General features: G+C 38.3%; 1 protein-coding gene across 1 annotated transcript in view; it reads left to right on the top strand.

Annotated features, from left to right (window-relative positions):
* Positions 1-3245: 3245 nt before the first annotated feature.
* LOC128545458 (metal transporter CNNM3) overlaps positions 3246-17327 on the top strand; it is a 32834-nt gene continuing 18752 nt past the window's right edge. The window contains exons 1-7 of the mRNA XM_053515726.1: positions 3246-4904; positions 5269-5412; positions 5497-5655; positions 7197-7366; positions 12436-12532; positions 15047-15177; positions 16349-16475. Coding sequence (XP_053371701.1) covers positions 3560-4904; positions 5269-5412; positions 5497-5655; positions 7197-7366; positions 12436-12532; positions 15047-15177; positions 16349-16475 — 2173 coding nt within the window. The 5' untranslated portion in view covers positions 3246-3559. The remainder of the gene's footprint in view (positions 4905-5268; positions 5413-5496; positions 5656-7196; positions 7367-12435; positions 12533-15046; positions 15178-16348; positions 16476-17327) is intronic.

Genomic DNA, 17327 nt, shown 5'->3' with positions numbered 1-17327 from the left:
TCTGAGACATCTATTTCTCTATAAAAATGTGTCGCCTCTGTTTTATTTCTTTGGCCTGATAAACTACTTGTTTTTTTTGTTTTTTTACCCTTGTACAATATCAGTGTAGCATTTTCACTAAATAAGGAAATATGTTTGAGAGTGTTATCTTCCCAGTTCCAATCTATTAGTAGATAATATGTATAGCATTCCATCCATGATGGTGAGCTGATCCTTCACTCTGAGTATCAAATGAACTTTTTGGGCTTTATGATGTCTGATACAGTCAGCGAGTGTTTACCAGTATTTAAGAGTTCAGTCACTCTACTTATTGTGTGATCCTGTGACTGTTCTGCCACTATTGTAGTGACATTCTGGGAAGAGTGCTCCCTGAGACCAACAACAATTTCTTTGATTTGCAACAACTAAAAAAATTATAATTACTATTAAATAGTATGAGTTAGGTTACTCAATAATGCAAATAAAGAATGATTAATATGAATGAGTACAACAAACTCAAAAAATGATAGTTCTGTTTACTTAAAATTGAAAACATTATTACTTAACTGATATTTGAAGAAAATTTTGCCAACTTATTTGGGTTTACAGTGTACTGTGCAAAAGTTTTAGGCAGGTGTGGAAAAAGAATGCTTTCAAAAATGAAAGGGTTAAACATTTATTTTCATAAATGAACCAAATGCAGTGAATGAACAAAAAAAAAATCTAAATCAAATCAAAATTTGGTGTGACCATCCTTTGCCTTCAAAACAGCAGCAATTCTGTACCCTTGCACACAGACCTGGTAGGTCTACTCCCACTTCTTTCACCACAACTCCATATTTTCCAAGAGTCCATAGTGATTTCGTCATCAGCTTCAGTATCAAAAACCCCTTACACAGACATACATTTTGCATTGTTTTTCAATGTCTGAAATACTTAGTTTGATTAATCACATTTCCAAACTTTAGGTATCTGTATGTGTAATAGAACAGTTATCAATAAGGCATAGGTAGATTTTTTGAAGGATAAAAATGAATTTTGATCCAAATGGCTTAAAACTTAAGCCATTTCTTAACAGCCGGCATTTTATTACACATAAACAGCAAATGAACAATTACTTAAATAAAGAACGAATGTATGAACTTGATGCTTATATCCTGATACATGCTTCGTTTTTTGTAAATATGCATACACATTTATATTTTTATTAGATAAAAATATACACATTTGCTAAGTACAATTTCATGCCCTTTTTATGTAGTGTCTGTAATTTTTTTTTATTCAAATCTTTTAATGAATTTAATTGTCATTCAGATAAAACTTTGTCAATTTAGATTTCACATGAAAAAACAAGCGTGAAAACATGTATTATTCTAAAATGCTAAATTGCTAAGATATTGAAACATGACATTGACATGGTTAAGGACACTATAGATATTTGGCTTTTTAAGCTCTTACCAAAAAATCTAAATTTAAGCAAATATCTTTATAGGTCATATGCTTGTAGAAACTTAAAGTTATAGTATAAATACTCAGAGAAATATGAATCATTTGCATTTTAAATTATTATAGTTTAAAGCGAAAAAAATTGCGATTTTGTGGGCACATATTAAATCATCTTCAAAATGGCTAAATTGAGCAACTTAAAATTTTACGGAAGCAAGATAGGTCACTTTCATGTGGCATAAACTTCACAAATAGCTTCTTGGCTGCACATTATATGTATAACTTAAAAAAAAAAAAAAATCAGCCCCAATACTGCCTATTGTCATATAAATCATTGTCGGCCTCTACTGGGCAATCACGGTACTGCACAAACAAGTCGTTCACGGCACAGTGCATATTAAGCATAGTGCTGTATAATATACAAATATATGAAATCATTATTTGTGAGGTTAATATTATGAACGGGCACATTTCTATAAGGTATTTAAATGAAAGATGGCTTGATTCTCACCTTGGGTCTGTTTGTGTGGAGTTTGCATCTTCTCTGCGTGCTTGGTGGATTTCCTCCCATAGACCAAAGATGTGCAGCGTAGGCTATTTGGCGTTTAAAACTTGCGTGTAGTGTGTAAGTGAATGTGTGAGTGTGTGCTTGTGCCTTGTGATGGTTTGGGACCCCGTTCAGTGTGTACCCCGCCTAGTGCCCCATGTCCCCTGAGATAGACTCCACTTCTATTGTGTCCATGTGCAGGATAAGCAGTATGGAGAATGAGTGAGTGAGTAAGTGATTCAATACATTATGAAAAAACTTAGAAAAATATTGTTACAGAAAAGAAGTACTATTGTTATTCAACTTTATTAAACTTTTTTGTGCACAATCTGGTCCCATTAGACTCCAGACCAATGCCAAATTGTTTGGTTTGCTTAAGACATGAGTGCTTTAGATAGCTTTTTGAAGCTATAGGCGGTGGACATGAAATTTTGAAATTTTCACAAAACTGTTTAAATAAAACCTGATTGAGCAGAAACTTTAGATTTTGCATCATTATTCTAATTGTGAATGAATTGTTATGGGTGACTGGTTTTCTTTTTAAAAAGCATTGACTGTCATTAGTTAATCAGCTTTCAGCAGGCATTTGATAAGAATAGAATTGCTTCACAAAATATGAATAAATAAAGCCTAGCAAATAATAATTCCATGATTGGCCTTAATTGACTATAACCAGGTTATATATAATCATGTATATAAGGTATGTTATATATAATCAGGTGTATAACACATGATATTTTGACAGTGAGAGGCATGTTTAGGACATTTTTTTTCCTTACAGTATCTGATCCAGGTGAAATGCTCTTATGACACCTAAAATCAAGCTATAAGAAGCCACCTGTGAGATCACTGGCACCACATGACCATGGCTTATAAACTGTTTACACACTAAGGTGTTGAGTTGGGCTGTGTGTTTATTTTACAATTTGTTCAGAAAGTGTATACTTTTCTGTTTTCTAGATGTTTATGAATTGTAGGAATTCATAAACTACCCAATCTATGTGTCTGTTGCTATTGGATGACCATTCTAGAATTATATCCATTCAACAGTCAAATACATTATGGTTGATAACAGACATTTAAAATAGTTTATCATTATTTCCTGACATGCTTAAAAGACATTTATCTGGGTGACTGACACGTGTTTCTTTTCAGTCTATCTGTACATTAAGGGGGGGGGGGGGGGGAGGAATGCTGAAAACACCAGCTCCCTCACCCCTGTGTTGTTATTTCACATTACCTAACAAGCGGTTTGTGGGCGTGGCTTACTTTTTATCCGTTTTTTCCCCTATTGGTCGTACACATTCTTCCAATATTATTGGTCCATACAAGACTACACGTAGTTCCGCTTTGAAAAAAACAACGGTCTTCTTCATTCCGACCAGGAGTGTTTGGGATAAATCTATTTTTGTTGTTGTTTCCCGGATTTTTTTGGTTTTCTGGTCTTGGTGCTTCTGATCCAACATGGCGGCGGTAGCGAGGACGTTCTTGTCGTTTTCTATGGCAACGAGAAAAAAAGTGCTAGCAGGCTAGCCCGCTGAGGCTGTCACATGATTAGCGACTAAAACCGAGCTGCCCGATTCCAATATGGTGGTTGGCTCGGTGGAGCTGCGCATCTTGTTAATGATATTGTCGGCTTGCTGGTTCAAGTCTGGCGTTTGCAGCCAAAACTCGTCGACGCGGGTCCTCGGCCTGAGACTGGAGGACACCACCGGGGAAGTGTACATGCGCGGTCGGGTCCTGACTGCTGCGCGTGGCTCCAGGTTCACGCTCCGGTTGTTCGGTTCCTACCTGCTCAATGGGACTTGGGTCGCGTTCGCTGAAGTGGGTGTAAACGCCTGTGGCCAAGAAACACTGCGCAATGCATCTGCTTTCCAAGTGCGCGGAGAGTTTGTGAGTGATAAGAACGGGGGCTTAATAGAAGTTGAAACCGAGGATAGAAAGATCTCTGATCAGGTAACTGATGAAACACATCCGGGTTTACACAGCTTGTGTGTGTTCACCGGGGAAACCTGGGAATCCGCGGGGCCGGATGTGTTCCGTGTAAAAGATCCGGATCTGCCACCCGAATTTATCCCAACGTGGGGTCTAGCCATAATTATCATCATGGTAGTGTTAATATGCTCGCTGGTACGCTGCCTGAATCTGAGTTTGCTGTGGCTTGACCCTCTGGAGCTCTATGTGCTGCACAGCTGTGGCTCAGAAAAAAAGAGACGTCTGGCGAAGCGCCTGGAGCCAATTCGGAGGAGAGGAAACTTTCTTTTGTGCTCCCTGCTGTTCTTGTGCGCTTTGGGCCACTCGGTACTTGGTGTGATCTTCTACCGTGCCTTTGGATCCATCCTTCCTGCTGCGTTTGCATGTGCTGCGCTCATTTTCCTGGTCGCAGAGTTGTTGCCCCACATCGTAAGTTCGGGTTACGGTTTCTATCTTGCCCCAAGTCTCGTATGGCTGGCCCAGAGCTGTCTGATCCTCACATGTCCCCTGTCTTGCCCGTTAGGGCTCCTTTTGGATTTGGCACTTAAGCGTGACGTGAGCACTTGTGGAGTGCGTGAAAAGGTGATGGAGTTGATTCGGGCAAATGTGAATGACCCATACAGTGAGTTTGTCAAGGAGGAGTTCAGGCGTGGGACACTGAGGAGCAAGACGGTGGAGGATATTTTGACTCCCCTGAAGGACTGCTTCATGCTCCCCTCTACAGCCATGCTGGACTTTAGCACCATGTCCGAGATCATGCAGAGTGGTTACACCCGCGTCCCCGTGTATGAGGAAGAGCGCTCCAACATCATCGAGATCCTGTATGTCAAGGACCTGGCTTTGGTAGATCCTGCTGATTGCACTCCTATGACGACCATCACCAAGTTCTACAACCACCCTCTGCATTTTGTCTTCAATGACACCAAGTTGGATGCCATGTTAGAAGAGTTTAAGAAAGGTGATTTTTTTTTAAATCAAGCTCTGAAAGTCTAAATCATTTAGATCACAGTCCTCTTCCCTAAGAATCCCCCATGTTCTAAACCACACACTTCAACTAAAAACAGCCCATCACTATAAAATAATACATCATACTCTAACACACTATACCGTGCAACACCAGATCTAGAGACCTGTGCTCTAGGTTATGGGAAAAAAAAAAATTCTGGTATTTGGGCATTACTGCAAATGTGTAATAATCTGAAGTCGCTTTAATAAATTTCTTTGAATGATGTAAAAACTTCTACCATCCACTTTGACTAAATGCATTTAAAAAATTTTATACTGTAAAGCACTCCACTTCTGATAACACCATGCTTCTTTAGGCAACTCTCATCTGGCCATAGTACAGAGGGTAAATAATGAGGGAGAGGGAGACCCCTTCTACGAGGTGCTGGGTCTGGTCACACTCGAAGATGTGATTGAAGAGATCATCAAGTCTGAGATCCTGGATGAGTCTGATGGCTATAGTAAGTATCTTGGGTTTCCTAACATCTTTTAACATCTTAATACATTGATTCTAAGACCTTTTTTTCCCCCTTCCTCTCCCACAGTGAATATGAAAGTGAAGCGTCCTCTTCCTCCACTGGAGATTCCTTTAGAGCCTCGTGCAGCACAGGAGGAGTTCTCCCTCTTTAAAGTTCCCGAGGGCGAGGCAAAGATCCGCACGTCTCCGCAGCTTCTACTTGCTACACACCGCTTTCTCTCCAGAGGTCTGAACATTGAATTTTTTTGTTTGTTTTGAGTTATTGTAGCGTTTACAACTGTATTTGTGTTTTGTTTTTTTCTTTTTCTTTGGCATCGCACAAGAAGACAGTGTTTATTTAATGTAGTCAAAATCTTACTTCCTACTTTTACCCTGTTTATTTTGTGACTTGCTATTAATTGCCTCACAAAGACAGGAAGCAGTGAACATATAATCAGAGTATATGTTGTTCTCTTGCTCTTTAAATATCGTGGTGCATGGAATCGCATAAACATGGAGGTGTGTCTTGCAAAGCATCAATACACATGCAGTTCAATACTATATTTATGCAAAAATTTCAAGATTGACCTGCATTATTTTTTTAAAAACGCGTTGTTGGGTTATGTAAATAATAAAAATACTCAGAGCCTTCAAAAAACTGAATAAGATCTCTTCAATTTCACACATAGTAGCCAGGTTATTAAATCTTAATAAAAATTAAATATATGCGTTTAATTTTATGTAAAACTCAAATATCTAAAAAGTATGGCACACCTAAACGATCATTCATTGCTCAGAGTTACAGTGTCAGGAAACAACCAGTTTCCAGCATTATGTGTAACTTGTAGCACATAATGCGTCCACATATGTAGTGTTTATTTCTATTCCAATCGGTCTCTGGTGTGTGTTTCTGCCTTTGTGTTGAGCAGGCAAGCACGCAGGAATCACACTTAGCTGTAGACCAAATTGTGAGACCCTTAAACGAGGTGATCTCAATCTAGTGGTTCTCAGCAAACTCGAAAGTTTGCTTACAATAATAAGAAATTTGACTTTAACAAGCAGAAGCAGTATTGCTATAGAAAGACAGTATGATCTTGATTTTTGAAAAGCAAACATAAAAGCAGGATGAAGTACACTTTTTTTTTTTTTTCAGTAAGTAGCTAATCATTTACTTAGCACTAACTTCATGTTCTTTGAACTCAGGTAATATCGGTGACTTTCTTTTACACACTTGGCAGACTTTTTGCTTTTTTCCTTCTGTGTATTTCTGAGAAATGAATGAAAGAATTTTAAAGGTAGGTTTTCAGTGACCCTCAGGCTAAAGTTTTTTTTTTTTTGGTTTGTTTTTTTTTGTAGATGGGTTGTAAACATAATACTTTAACTCATAATGTTAATCTTTACTTCTTCTGCAGTAAGAGAGACAGTTTGATATTCAACAATTTCAAGTCTTGTTTTTCCCACCCATTCAACATTGATTTGATTTAGTTGGTCTTGAGTGCATACTGGAAGCCATATAGACATGTATGTACTTGCAAACAAAGCTATCACCTTTATTTTAGTCGTAGGCTGTTTAAGAAACTCTCTTACTCTTGAGCAGTTTCACAAAGCTTGTCAATCACTTTTCTCTCTCTCTCTCTCTCTCTCTAGATGGTTCCTGGTTTTAATTTTTAAATGTTAAATATTTGTGACTAAAAATGAGGTTAGAGTATTAGTCAGAGGGTATTGATCATAGGTTTTACTTCTATTTTTTAAACCATTCTTTTCTCTTATATCTCTCACACCTCTCAGAAGTGGAGCATTTCTGTCCACAACGCGTGTCGGAAAAGGTCTTATTTCATCTCCTACGGCATCCCAGTGTCAATCAAGAAGTGAAGTTTGACCCAAACAACAAAATGAGTCCCGAGCACTACCTCTACACACGGAATCATCCAGTGGACTACTTCATTCTGTTGCTGCAGGTGAGCTGATCATTTCCTTATCTTCCATGAGGGCTGTGGTTCATAACAATTTGCAGCATTTTCTAAAATAAAAAAAAAGGGGGTTGTTTCTGTGAAACTTGAAGATTTTTTAAGGTTGAAATAGGAAATGACATGTTTAAAAAAAAATGGAGCTTCGAGTCTGCTCAATGTAAACTTTGGAAGCACAGCATAAGCAGTAAATACAGCCGGAGCAACGAGTCTAGTCATGAGTCAGTCATTTTCAAGAACTGGGACAAAATCTGTGTATAATTTTGAAAGAAAAAAAACTTTTTATTATTTCTAAAAACATAATGTATATTGTTGAACAGTGTGGCATGGGTTATCAAGCCCCCCCCCCCCTCTCTCTCTCTCTCTCTCTCTCTTTCACTCTCTTGCACTGCGGGATGACCTTATGTACGCGGGCGGAGCTGCGGGTAACCTCTTGTAAAGAGAACTTTGAAAGATATCAAATGTTTTACAAATTAAAATTATTACATTTTATTGCAAACATTTATGTAGCATTTACCACCTTTTGGAATCACCTTTTACATCTCCAAAATGTTTAATATAAACAAGATTTAGCATCAAACTGGTTTTAAATTCGGCTTTTATATTTTTAAAATCACTGTATTGTGATTTAGGCAATACGGTAGCTTAGTGGTCAGCACTGTTGCCTTGCACTTCAAGGGTTGGGGTCCGATTCCTCAGTTCTGTGTGCATGAAGTTGTCATATTCACTGTGCTTGGTGGGTTTCCTCTGGGTACTCTGGTTTCCTCCTACAGTCCAAGGACATGTAGATTAGGCTCGTTGGCATTTTCAAATTGCTTATAGGGTGTGAATGAGCTTGTGTGTGCACCCTGCAATTGATTGGCACCCCGTCTAGGCCCATCTTGGGCGGCAAGCCTCCTGGGATAGGCTCCAGGACCCTCACAACACTGTACAGTACACAGGAGAAAGCGGTATAGACGATGAGTAAGTGAATTGTAAATAAAGACTTTTATGCAGAATCAAAATGGAACCAGAGAATTTCATTTTTCCGAGAGAAAAAAAAAACGGAAATGTATTTTATCTTGAAAAACAGGTCACAATAAATTTAAAATATATATATTTTTAACATTAAACAAGGTTAGCACAGTATAACTTTGATAGTGGTTGTAATGTTCAATTCACTGGAGGTGTGTTAAGCTGTGGGCATTACAATGCTCCTTTTTTCCCCTTGTGCTCTCTTAACTTTCTCAGAGGCCGTTAGTATGGATTTTTTATTTATTATTTTTTTTTTTAGATGTTTCCTTTCTCGATGCAAAATAAAACTTATTTATTACAATAAGAGAAATACAGTTTGCTCAATGATGGTGTACGCTACATATAAAGCATCAGTAGTAAACATTGGCAGATTGTGCACTACTGCATAAACAAATAAAATTAATATTAATAGGAAATAAGCAAAAAATACTATTTTGCTAAAGAAAATATAAAAATAATAGTTAATTCAGAAACTTTCATGTTTAGTGACTGAGCTTTAATGGTTTCTGTGTTCTAATTTCCTTTGAGCTGAGTGTGCCATTGTGGATGTTCTTTTTTTTTTTTTTTTTTTTTTTTTTTTGGAAAATGCTGTGGCTAATGACTACACTACACCTATGTTGTTGGTCTTTCGCTGCTCCCGGCAAGGGGTAGCCACAGGGACTACACTACACCTATATTATATATAGTATATATTACAATAACCCGTACTTGCAATCTGTAATTGTTTAGAAATGACTCAAATTCTTTCCTGGTTTATGTAAGCCATTTTCTTTTGCAGAGCTGCACCAAACCCTCTGGATTTTCACATTACTTTGTGTGTCTGTCAGTCCAATGCATGTTGTAAAACACTTACGTCGGCACAGAGCTGATACCAGCCGTAGTCAATTATGATCACTAACAAGGAAGTTAGAAATTTCAGAACCTTCTATATATTTGTATATATTAGGCCTGGACAATGATGAAAACTTTCATCGCAATTGAGCTTCCAATTAATAATCTAATATTTAATAATCTAAGGTAATTAATTAGTAAAAATTGAGGAAGGAAGGGATTTTAAGGAGGGAGGAAGGAAAGAAGTGAGGATGTGCACGTGTGGATCCATAGGCAGTGCCCAGCTGGCAGAGTGGCTTGTGTGGGGAGCGACTTCTGCTAGCCGTTCAACGGAGCCCGCCCAGCCCTCCATTGGCTCAGCCTTAAGCTTGAGTCTTAAGATTAAACAGAGGTGTTCGCCCTGCTCACATGCTATTCTCGTGGTGAGTGATGCCGGCAGTTTGGCGGCTGCTTCCCATGCAGCTGTTAACTGGTGGTACTTAATCCACCCGCCTTTAAAATCCCTCGGGCATGCCACTCTAATGTTTAAGCTGGTGATGAAAAGTGAAGCTGACTCTCAGTGAAAGTACCGCGACAGTTAGTGCAGTCCTTTGGCCACTGTTTTTTGCGCAGTGATTAAATGGCAGTGCTCAGTCCACCTGACTTTAAAATTCCTGGGCTAAGTGATTATTGGGGGAATTGTTTGTAGAATAATGAGGGGGTGGTGGAAAGTTTGAATCCATTTTAAGATGAGTGTGAAACATAAAATAATAAAATGTGGACAATATACAGTCGTGGCCAAAAGTTTTGAGAATTACTTAAATATTGGAAATTGGAAAAGCTGCTGCTTAAGTTTTTATAATAGCAATTTGCATATACCCCAGAAAGTTATGAAAAGTGATCAGATGACTATTTATAGGATCATCAAGAACTTCAAGAAAAGAGGTTCAATTCTTGTTAAGAAGGCTTAAATGCGTCCATGAAAGTCCAGCAAGCGCCAGGATCGTCTCCTAAAGAGGATTCAGCTGCGGGATCGAAGTGCCACGAGAGCAGAGCTTGCTCAGGAATGGCAGCATCAGGTGTGAGCGCATCACACGCACAGTGAGGCGAAGACTTTTGGAAGATGGCCTGGTGTCAAGAAGGACAGCAAAGAAGCCACTTCTCACCAAAAAAAAAACATCAGGGACAGATTGATCTTCTGCAGAAAATCATATTCTCAGATGAAGCCTCTTTCCGATTGTTTGGGGCATCTGGAAAAAGGCTTGTTCAAAGAAGAAAAGGTGAGCGCTACCATCAGTCCTGTGTCATGCCAACAGTAAAGCATCCTGAGACCATTCATGTGTGAGGTTGCTTCTCATCCAAGAAAGTGGGCTTACTTACAATTTTGCAAAAAAATACAGCCATGAATAAAGAATGGTACCAAAACACAGTCCAACAGCAACAATCCAACACCAGTTTGGTGAAGAACAATGCATTTTCCAGCACGATGGAGCACCGTGCCATAAGGCAAAAGTGATAACTAAGTGGCTCGGGGACCAAAACGTTGAGATTTTGTGTCCATGGCCTGGAAACTCCCCAGATCTTAATCCCATTAAGAACTTGTGGTCAATCCTCAAGAGGCGGGTGGACAAACAAAAACCCACTAATTCTGACAAACTCCAAGAAGTGATTATGAAAGAATGGGTTGCTATCAGTCAGGATTTGGCCCAGAAGTTGATTGAGAGCATTCCCAGTCGAATTGCAAAGGTCCTGAAAAAGAAGGGCCAACACTTGCAATACTGACTCTTTGCATAAATGTCATGTAATTGTCAGTAAAAGCCTTTGAAACGTATGAAGTGCTTGTAATTATATTTCAGTACATCACAGAAACAACTGAAACAAAGATCTAAAAGCAGTTTAGCAGCAAACTTGGTGAAAACTAATATTTGTGTCATTCTCAAAACCTTTGGCCACGATTATTAGCTGTGCCCTTGACTTTGTATAGTTATCGCAAATTAACAGACATACTGACCGGTACTTCTTAAAATGCAGTTGCACACTCGTAAGCCTGTAATAGAAAATGTAAGGCACCATATGTTGTATTTTGTGATAAACTAATTATTATTATTATTTTTTTAAAATAGATTTCTTATATCAGTTATTAGCAAGTTAAGAATACATCCAGCTTCATCTGTGGTAATGAAAGTACTCTATTTTCAAAACTAAGTTTTCTATTCAAATTTAAAATTGGTACATCTTGTCTTCCCATGAGCCAACTGTGATGAAACAAAGCCTATGTGTTACCTTAAGCTCGGCCAAATACACCTGTGAAAATGCCACAGTAGTTTTTATGTGATGCGTGCACAGACAGGCAGATATGCTTGATACGTCTCTAATACTTATCTCATGTCTCCCCCCCCCCCCATTATTTTTCTGCAAATATTTTTTAATGTACAGACATACAAACTTTACAGTTTTATTATATGCATAGAAGATGTATATACACACACCAACACACACAGACACCACGCTAGTCAAAAGTTTAGGCACAAGTTTGGATTTATTGTCTACATTGGCATTCAAGTAACAACAAAGACACTTTTGTCAAGTGCATTTGCAAAACCCATCAAACACCATGATGAAACTCTTCTCTTGTGAAGACCATCCCATGAAAGCAAGACCAAAACTTATCTCTGCTGCAGAGAATTCCATTTAGAGTTACCAGTCTTAAGTCACCAATTAACAGCACCTCAGATTACAGCTGTTATGAATGATTTACAGAGGATAAGTAGCAGGCACATCTTAATACCAACGGTTCAAAGGAGATAATTGCATATATTAGATGCCGTCGGAAATAAATTAAAATAAGGAAAGACCGAGAGGAAAAAAGAAGCAAAATAAAGAAGTTTTATTGTGAATGGAATTAATGTATAGTTTATATTTTATTGTATACAACTTAAAATAAATAATACAAAAGATACCAAACTATGGAATCATCTATTAGTTGATTTTAGTTACTTGTATTAGGGACAACCACTGTGTATCAGATAAAAATTTGATTTGACATAAGATATCCATTCCTTTTTTTTTCTTCTTCACTTTTCTTGGTTGGCAAGTCTGCTTGGAAACTTGCTGGGAAACAGACGCTAGACCTTTCACATCGCAAAAAAGTAGCATAATGACTAATTAAAGAAAACTGACTTTTGTTACACTGATTTATATTCGAATGGTTTTCTTCTTGTAACTATTGTGTGTAGGGGCGTGTGGAAGTGGAGATTGGTAAAGAGGGTCTAAAGTTTGAGAACGGAGCTTTCACCTACTATGGAGTGTCGGCGCTGACAACACCTTCCTCTGGTATGTTTTTTATTTAACATGTAAACCCAGATGTTAAACCACCCGATTTTCTTTCTAATTTAGCTATGGAAAATCACTAACATAATAATATAAATAATTACCTTAACTTGAATTGAATAAATTTACCAACCTGGTAACGGCAGGGTTATCATGTGTTTCAGTGTAGGGTGACTGTTTCCCCAGTGCCAGAGCCCCTCAATCACACCCATGCACACACTTCATTAATGTTTTCAAAAATGGATTCATAATGGTTATTAAGGTAATTGAAATTATATTACACACGTGGACAAAATTGTTGGTACCCTTTGGTCAATAAAAGAAAAAACCACAATGGTCACAGAAATAACTGTAATCTGACAAACGTAATAATAAATGAAAATTCTCTGAATGTTAACCAATTAAAGTCAGACATTGCTTTTCAACCATGTTTTAATGGAATTATAAAAAAAAATAAAGTCATGGAACAGGCCTAGACAAAAATCATGATCATCTTCTTTGTTTTTCGGCTGTTCCGTTTTAGGGGTCACCACAGCAAATCATGTGCCTCCATCTTACCCTATCCTGTGCATCCTCCTCTCTTACCCCAACTAACTTCATGTCCTCTTTCACAATATAATCACAATCTCTCCTCTGAACATGTCCAAACCACCTTAGTCTGGCCGCTTTGACTTTATCTTCAAAACATCTAACATGGGTTGTCCTTCTGATGAACTCATTTTTTATCCTATCCATCCTTGTCACTCCCAAAGAGAACCTCAACATCTTCAGCTCTGCTACCTCTAGCTCTCCCTCCTGTCTGCGCCACTGTCTCTAAGCCGTTGAGCGTTGCTGGTCTCGCCACTGTCCTGCACACCTTTCCTTTCATTCTCGCCTATACTCTTTTATCGCACAACACACCAGACACTTTTCTCCACCCTAGAGAAAAATTATGATACCCCTAATTTAATAGGTTTGTTGCACAACCTTTTGAGGCAATCACTGCAATCAAAAGATTCCTATAACTGTCAATTACACTTCTGCACCTCTCAGCACGTATTTTAACCCACTCCCCATGAGCAAACTGCTCCAGTTGTTTCCAGTTTGAAGGGGACCCTTTCCAGACAGCATGTTTTAGCTCCTTCCAAAGATGCTCAATAAGATTGAGGTCAGAGCTCATAGAAGGCCACTTTAGAATAGTCCAATGTTTCCCTCTTAGCCATTCTTGGGTGTTTTTAGCTGTGTGTTTTGGGTCATTGTCCTGTTGCAAGACCCATGCCCTGTGACTAAGACCAAGCTTTCTGACACTGGCCAGCACATTTCTCTCTAGAATCCCTTAATAGTCTTGAGATTTCATTGTATCCTGCACAGACTCAAGAACCCTGTGCCAGATGCAGCAAAGCAGCCCCAGAACATAACAAAGCCTCCTCCATGTTTCCCAGTAAGAACAGTGTTCTATTCTTGATATGCCTAATTTTTCCGTCTGTGAACATAGAGCTGTTGTGCCTTGGCAAAAAGTTAAGTTTTTGTCTCATCTGTCCATAGGACATTCTCCCGGAAGCTTTGTGGCTTGTCAACATTTAGTTTGGCATATTCCAGTCTGGCTTTTTTATGATTTGTTTTCAACAATGGTGTCCTCCTTGGTCATCTCCCATGCAGTCACTTTGGCTCAAACAACAACAGATGGTGCGATCTGACATTGATGTTACTTGAGCATGAAGTTTACAATTTGGATTATCTGTCTCTTTGATTTGTCAGCAGTTTTCTGTCTGCGGCCACGTCCAGGGAGGTTTGCATGGATGGATCTTAAATTTTCCATGGATCTTAAATTTCTCAATAATATGTGCAAGTGTAGTCACAGGAACATCTAGCTGCTTGGAGATGGTCTTATAGCCTTTAACTTCAACATGCTTGTCTATAATTTTCTTTTAAATCTCCTGAGACAACTCTTTCCTTCGCTTCCTCTGGTCCATGTTGAGTGTGGTACACAAAATGTCACCAAACAACACAGTGACTACCTGGAGCCCTATATATAGGCCCACTGACTGATTACAAGATTGTAGACACCTGTCATGCTAATTAGTTGACACACCTTGAATTAATAATGTACCTTTGGTCACATTATTTTCAGGCTTTTCTAGGGGTCCCATCATTTTTGTCTAGGCCTGTTCCATGAGTTAATTTTTTTTTTAATAATTAAGTTGAAGCATGGTTGAAAAGCAATTGTCTGACTTTTATTGGTTACCATTTATAGAAATTTTATTTATTATTACTTTTGTCAGATTACAGTTATTTCTGTGACCATTGTGATATTTTTTTTTTCTTTTATTGACCAAAGGGTACCAACAATTTTGTCCATGTGTGGACAAAACGTGTGGCACATATCACCATGCACTTTACTAAAAATCTTCATTAGTAGAAATGGGTGAAATAGTCTGAATCCTCTAAAGCTAGGTTCCTTTTTCTGCTTTGCACTGCTTGGTTGTAGCTGGTGGTAAGTTTTGTAGTTGAATTTATGATCTATGTATGTCTTCCTAGTACATCAGTCTCCAGTGTCGACGCAGCATCGCTCCCCGAGAAACGCATTTGAGCTGGGAGAAGCCACAAGCCCGTCCAGTTACTGTCCTGACTATACGGTCCGAGCCCTAACCGACCTGCAGCTCATTAGGGTAAGACATGTAGCCTTTCAACTCAGATAAGTATTAGGCCAAAAACAAAATCGCACACTCTGGGCTGCCTTTTGCTTCGATAGACAATTCGGTAGACAATTCATTAGCATCTCCTTCTATCTTGATGAACCCATCACTTTGGAACAGTAATTCTGGTCTCATTAGACCTCATGACCTCCTTCCAATGCAAAGGTGATGGTTCACCACTATCCTTCCAATTTTTATAAGGCATTGGGCAGTTCTTAACCCAATCTTTTTTCGTTTTAGCAACCTCCCATATCACAGTAATTTGACCTTTCTCAGACCGAGTAACATTTTGCCAAGCACACATAAAATATATACTGACAACGTTTTTTAAGAAATGGGAAGCTACTCACTGCTTTGGTTAGGGTTAAATTAATTAGTTAAAGCATATTAATCACTGCAGTAATTATCCAATGGAAGACCTACCTATTCGCTTTTTTAAATCCAGAGCAGTGTATAAAAGATGCATAGACAAGCAGCAGCTGAACGCAGCTGCAGTAAAGGCCTGACAAAGCATCTCAAAAGATTTTCATCCAAGTATTGAAGGCAATCCTTATGTCTGTAATTATGTTCATTTTGTTTCGTTATTTATGAGCCACCAAAACTAACTACGTGAAAGACTGCACTATATGATGGCAAATTGTGTTTGCCTTGGGAATGTCTTGTACTGGTCTATTTGTCTTAGCAAGATCAGTGGTATCATTGTATGTTGTAGTATGTTTGACCTGGCCAAATATTCTACAAAATCAATCAAATATACGCTATGTCCAAATAATGAAAGGTCTGGTTGCAAGAAGTTTAAATCATTGTCAAAACTGCGTTAGTCTGTTTGAATTTAAACACTACTGAAACATGTGGCCTGAATTAAAGATGCTGGTCCCCTGTTAAAGCCTCAACATCTGCCTCCCACATTGTTAGAACAGTTCTACATGCATGCTTGGAACACTCTTAAAGCAAGTAATACAAAAATAAACAAACAGAAATAAACAAAAAACTATTTGTTTACTAGATTTTTTTTTCATTGGTTTTCCAATTAAAACCAGTAGTCACTGTATATACAATTAACAGAAGTATATTTCTGATACCTGTCTTTTTCCCCCCCCCCCCTCTTCTCATTTTCTGCCTGTTATTTTGTTATTTCACACAGGTTACCCGCTTACAGTATCTCAATGCCTTGATGGCATCTCGGGTATCACAGAGCCCTGGCCCTCCAGAGATTAGGATCCTTCCTAACAGCCAGACCAAACTCCTAAATGAGAAAAACACCACCCAAGGTACAGAGCTGTGACCGAAGGCACGGACTCAATCAACGTAACATTTGGTAATGGACAGTAGTGGACCAGTGCATTGTTTGGAAATTTAAGTGATCTTTCACCTTAAAACAAAGCCTCACAAAAATGCGCACACATTGACAATCAATGGAATCTCTATTATTCTCTTTAAAAAAAAAAAATTGTCTTTTTAAGGTGAAATATCACTAGTGTCTAAACTTTTGACTTATGAGGCAGTTGTAAAAAGAACTCACATAACTTTTTGTTAATATTAACCAAACTTGTGGCTCTTTTTTTCTCCATTTTCTGTTCTCTTTTATGGCAACGCTAGATTTTCCTCTTCACTTTTCATTCTTTGATGCAATTGACAACTACTGTTAAGTGTGTGGAGGTAAAGGCAAGTTCAGTGCTCAGCATGTGTGTGTGTGTGTGTGTGTGTGTGTGTGTGTGTGAGAAGCATCATTTGCATTTACTCATGCACAGGGGCATGTGCAAATTTTTGCATAAGCACGCACAGTTTTGCTTAGTTAATAACAAAAATACTTTTTTTTTTGCGGCATACTTTTACCATTAAATCTTTCATCAATTAGTGTGTGTGGGAGGGGATACTGCTTATGAACATGCTTTAAAACTAACTTGTTTGCATGTAGAAGTAAATTGCATTGAGACTCACCTCCATACCTCTTTAGCTGAGCCCTATAAGTAGGTATATTCCAGTTTCCCCTGTATTAGATGTTCTTTAGCACTACAACTCCAGAATTATTGACACTCTTTGGGAGCATAATGGGTAAAAATATTTATATTCATTAAATATTAATTGTGGGTTGCAAGCCATTTTGAAACCAGTGTTTTGCA

Source organism: Clarias gariepinus, chromosome 17 (assembly GCF_024256425.1).
Source record: "Clarias gariepinus isolate MV-2021 ecotype Netherlands chromosome 17, CGAR_prim_01v2, whole genome shotgun sequence".
NCBI lineage: Eukaryota > Metazoa > Chordata > Actinopteri > Siluriformes > Clariidae > Clarias > Clarias gariepinus.
The sequence above is the reverse complement of the archived record's forward strand: the minus strand, read 5'-3'. Positions and strand labels throughout refer to the sequence as shown.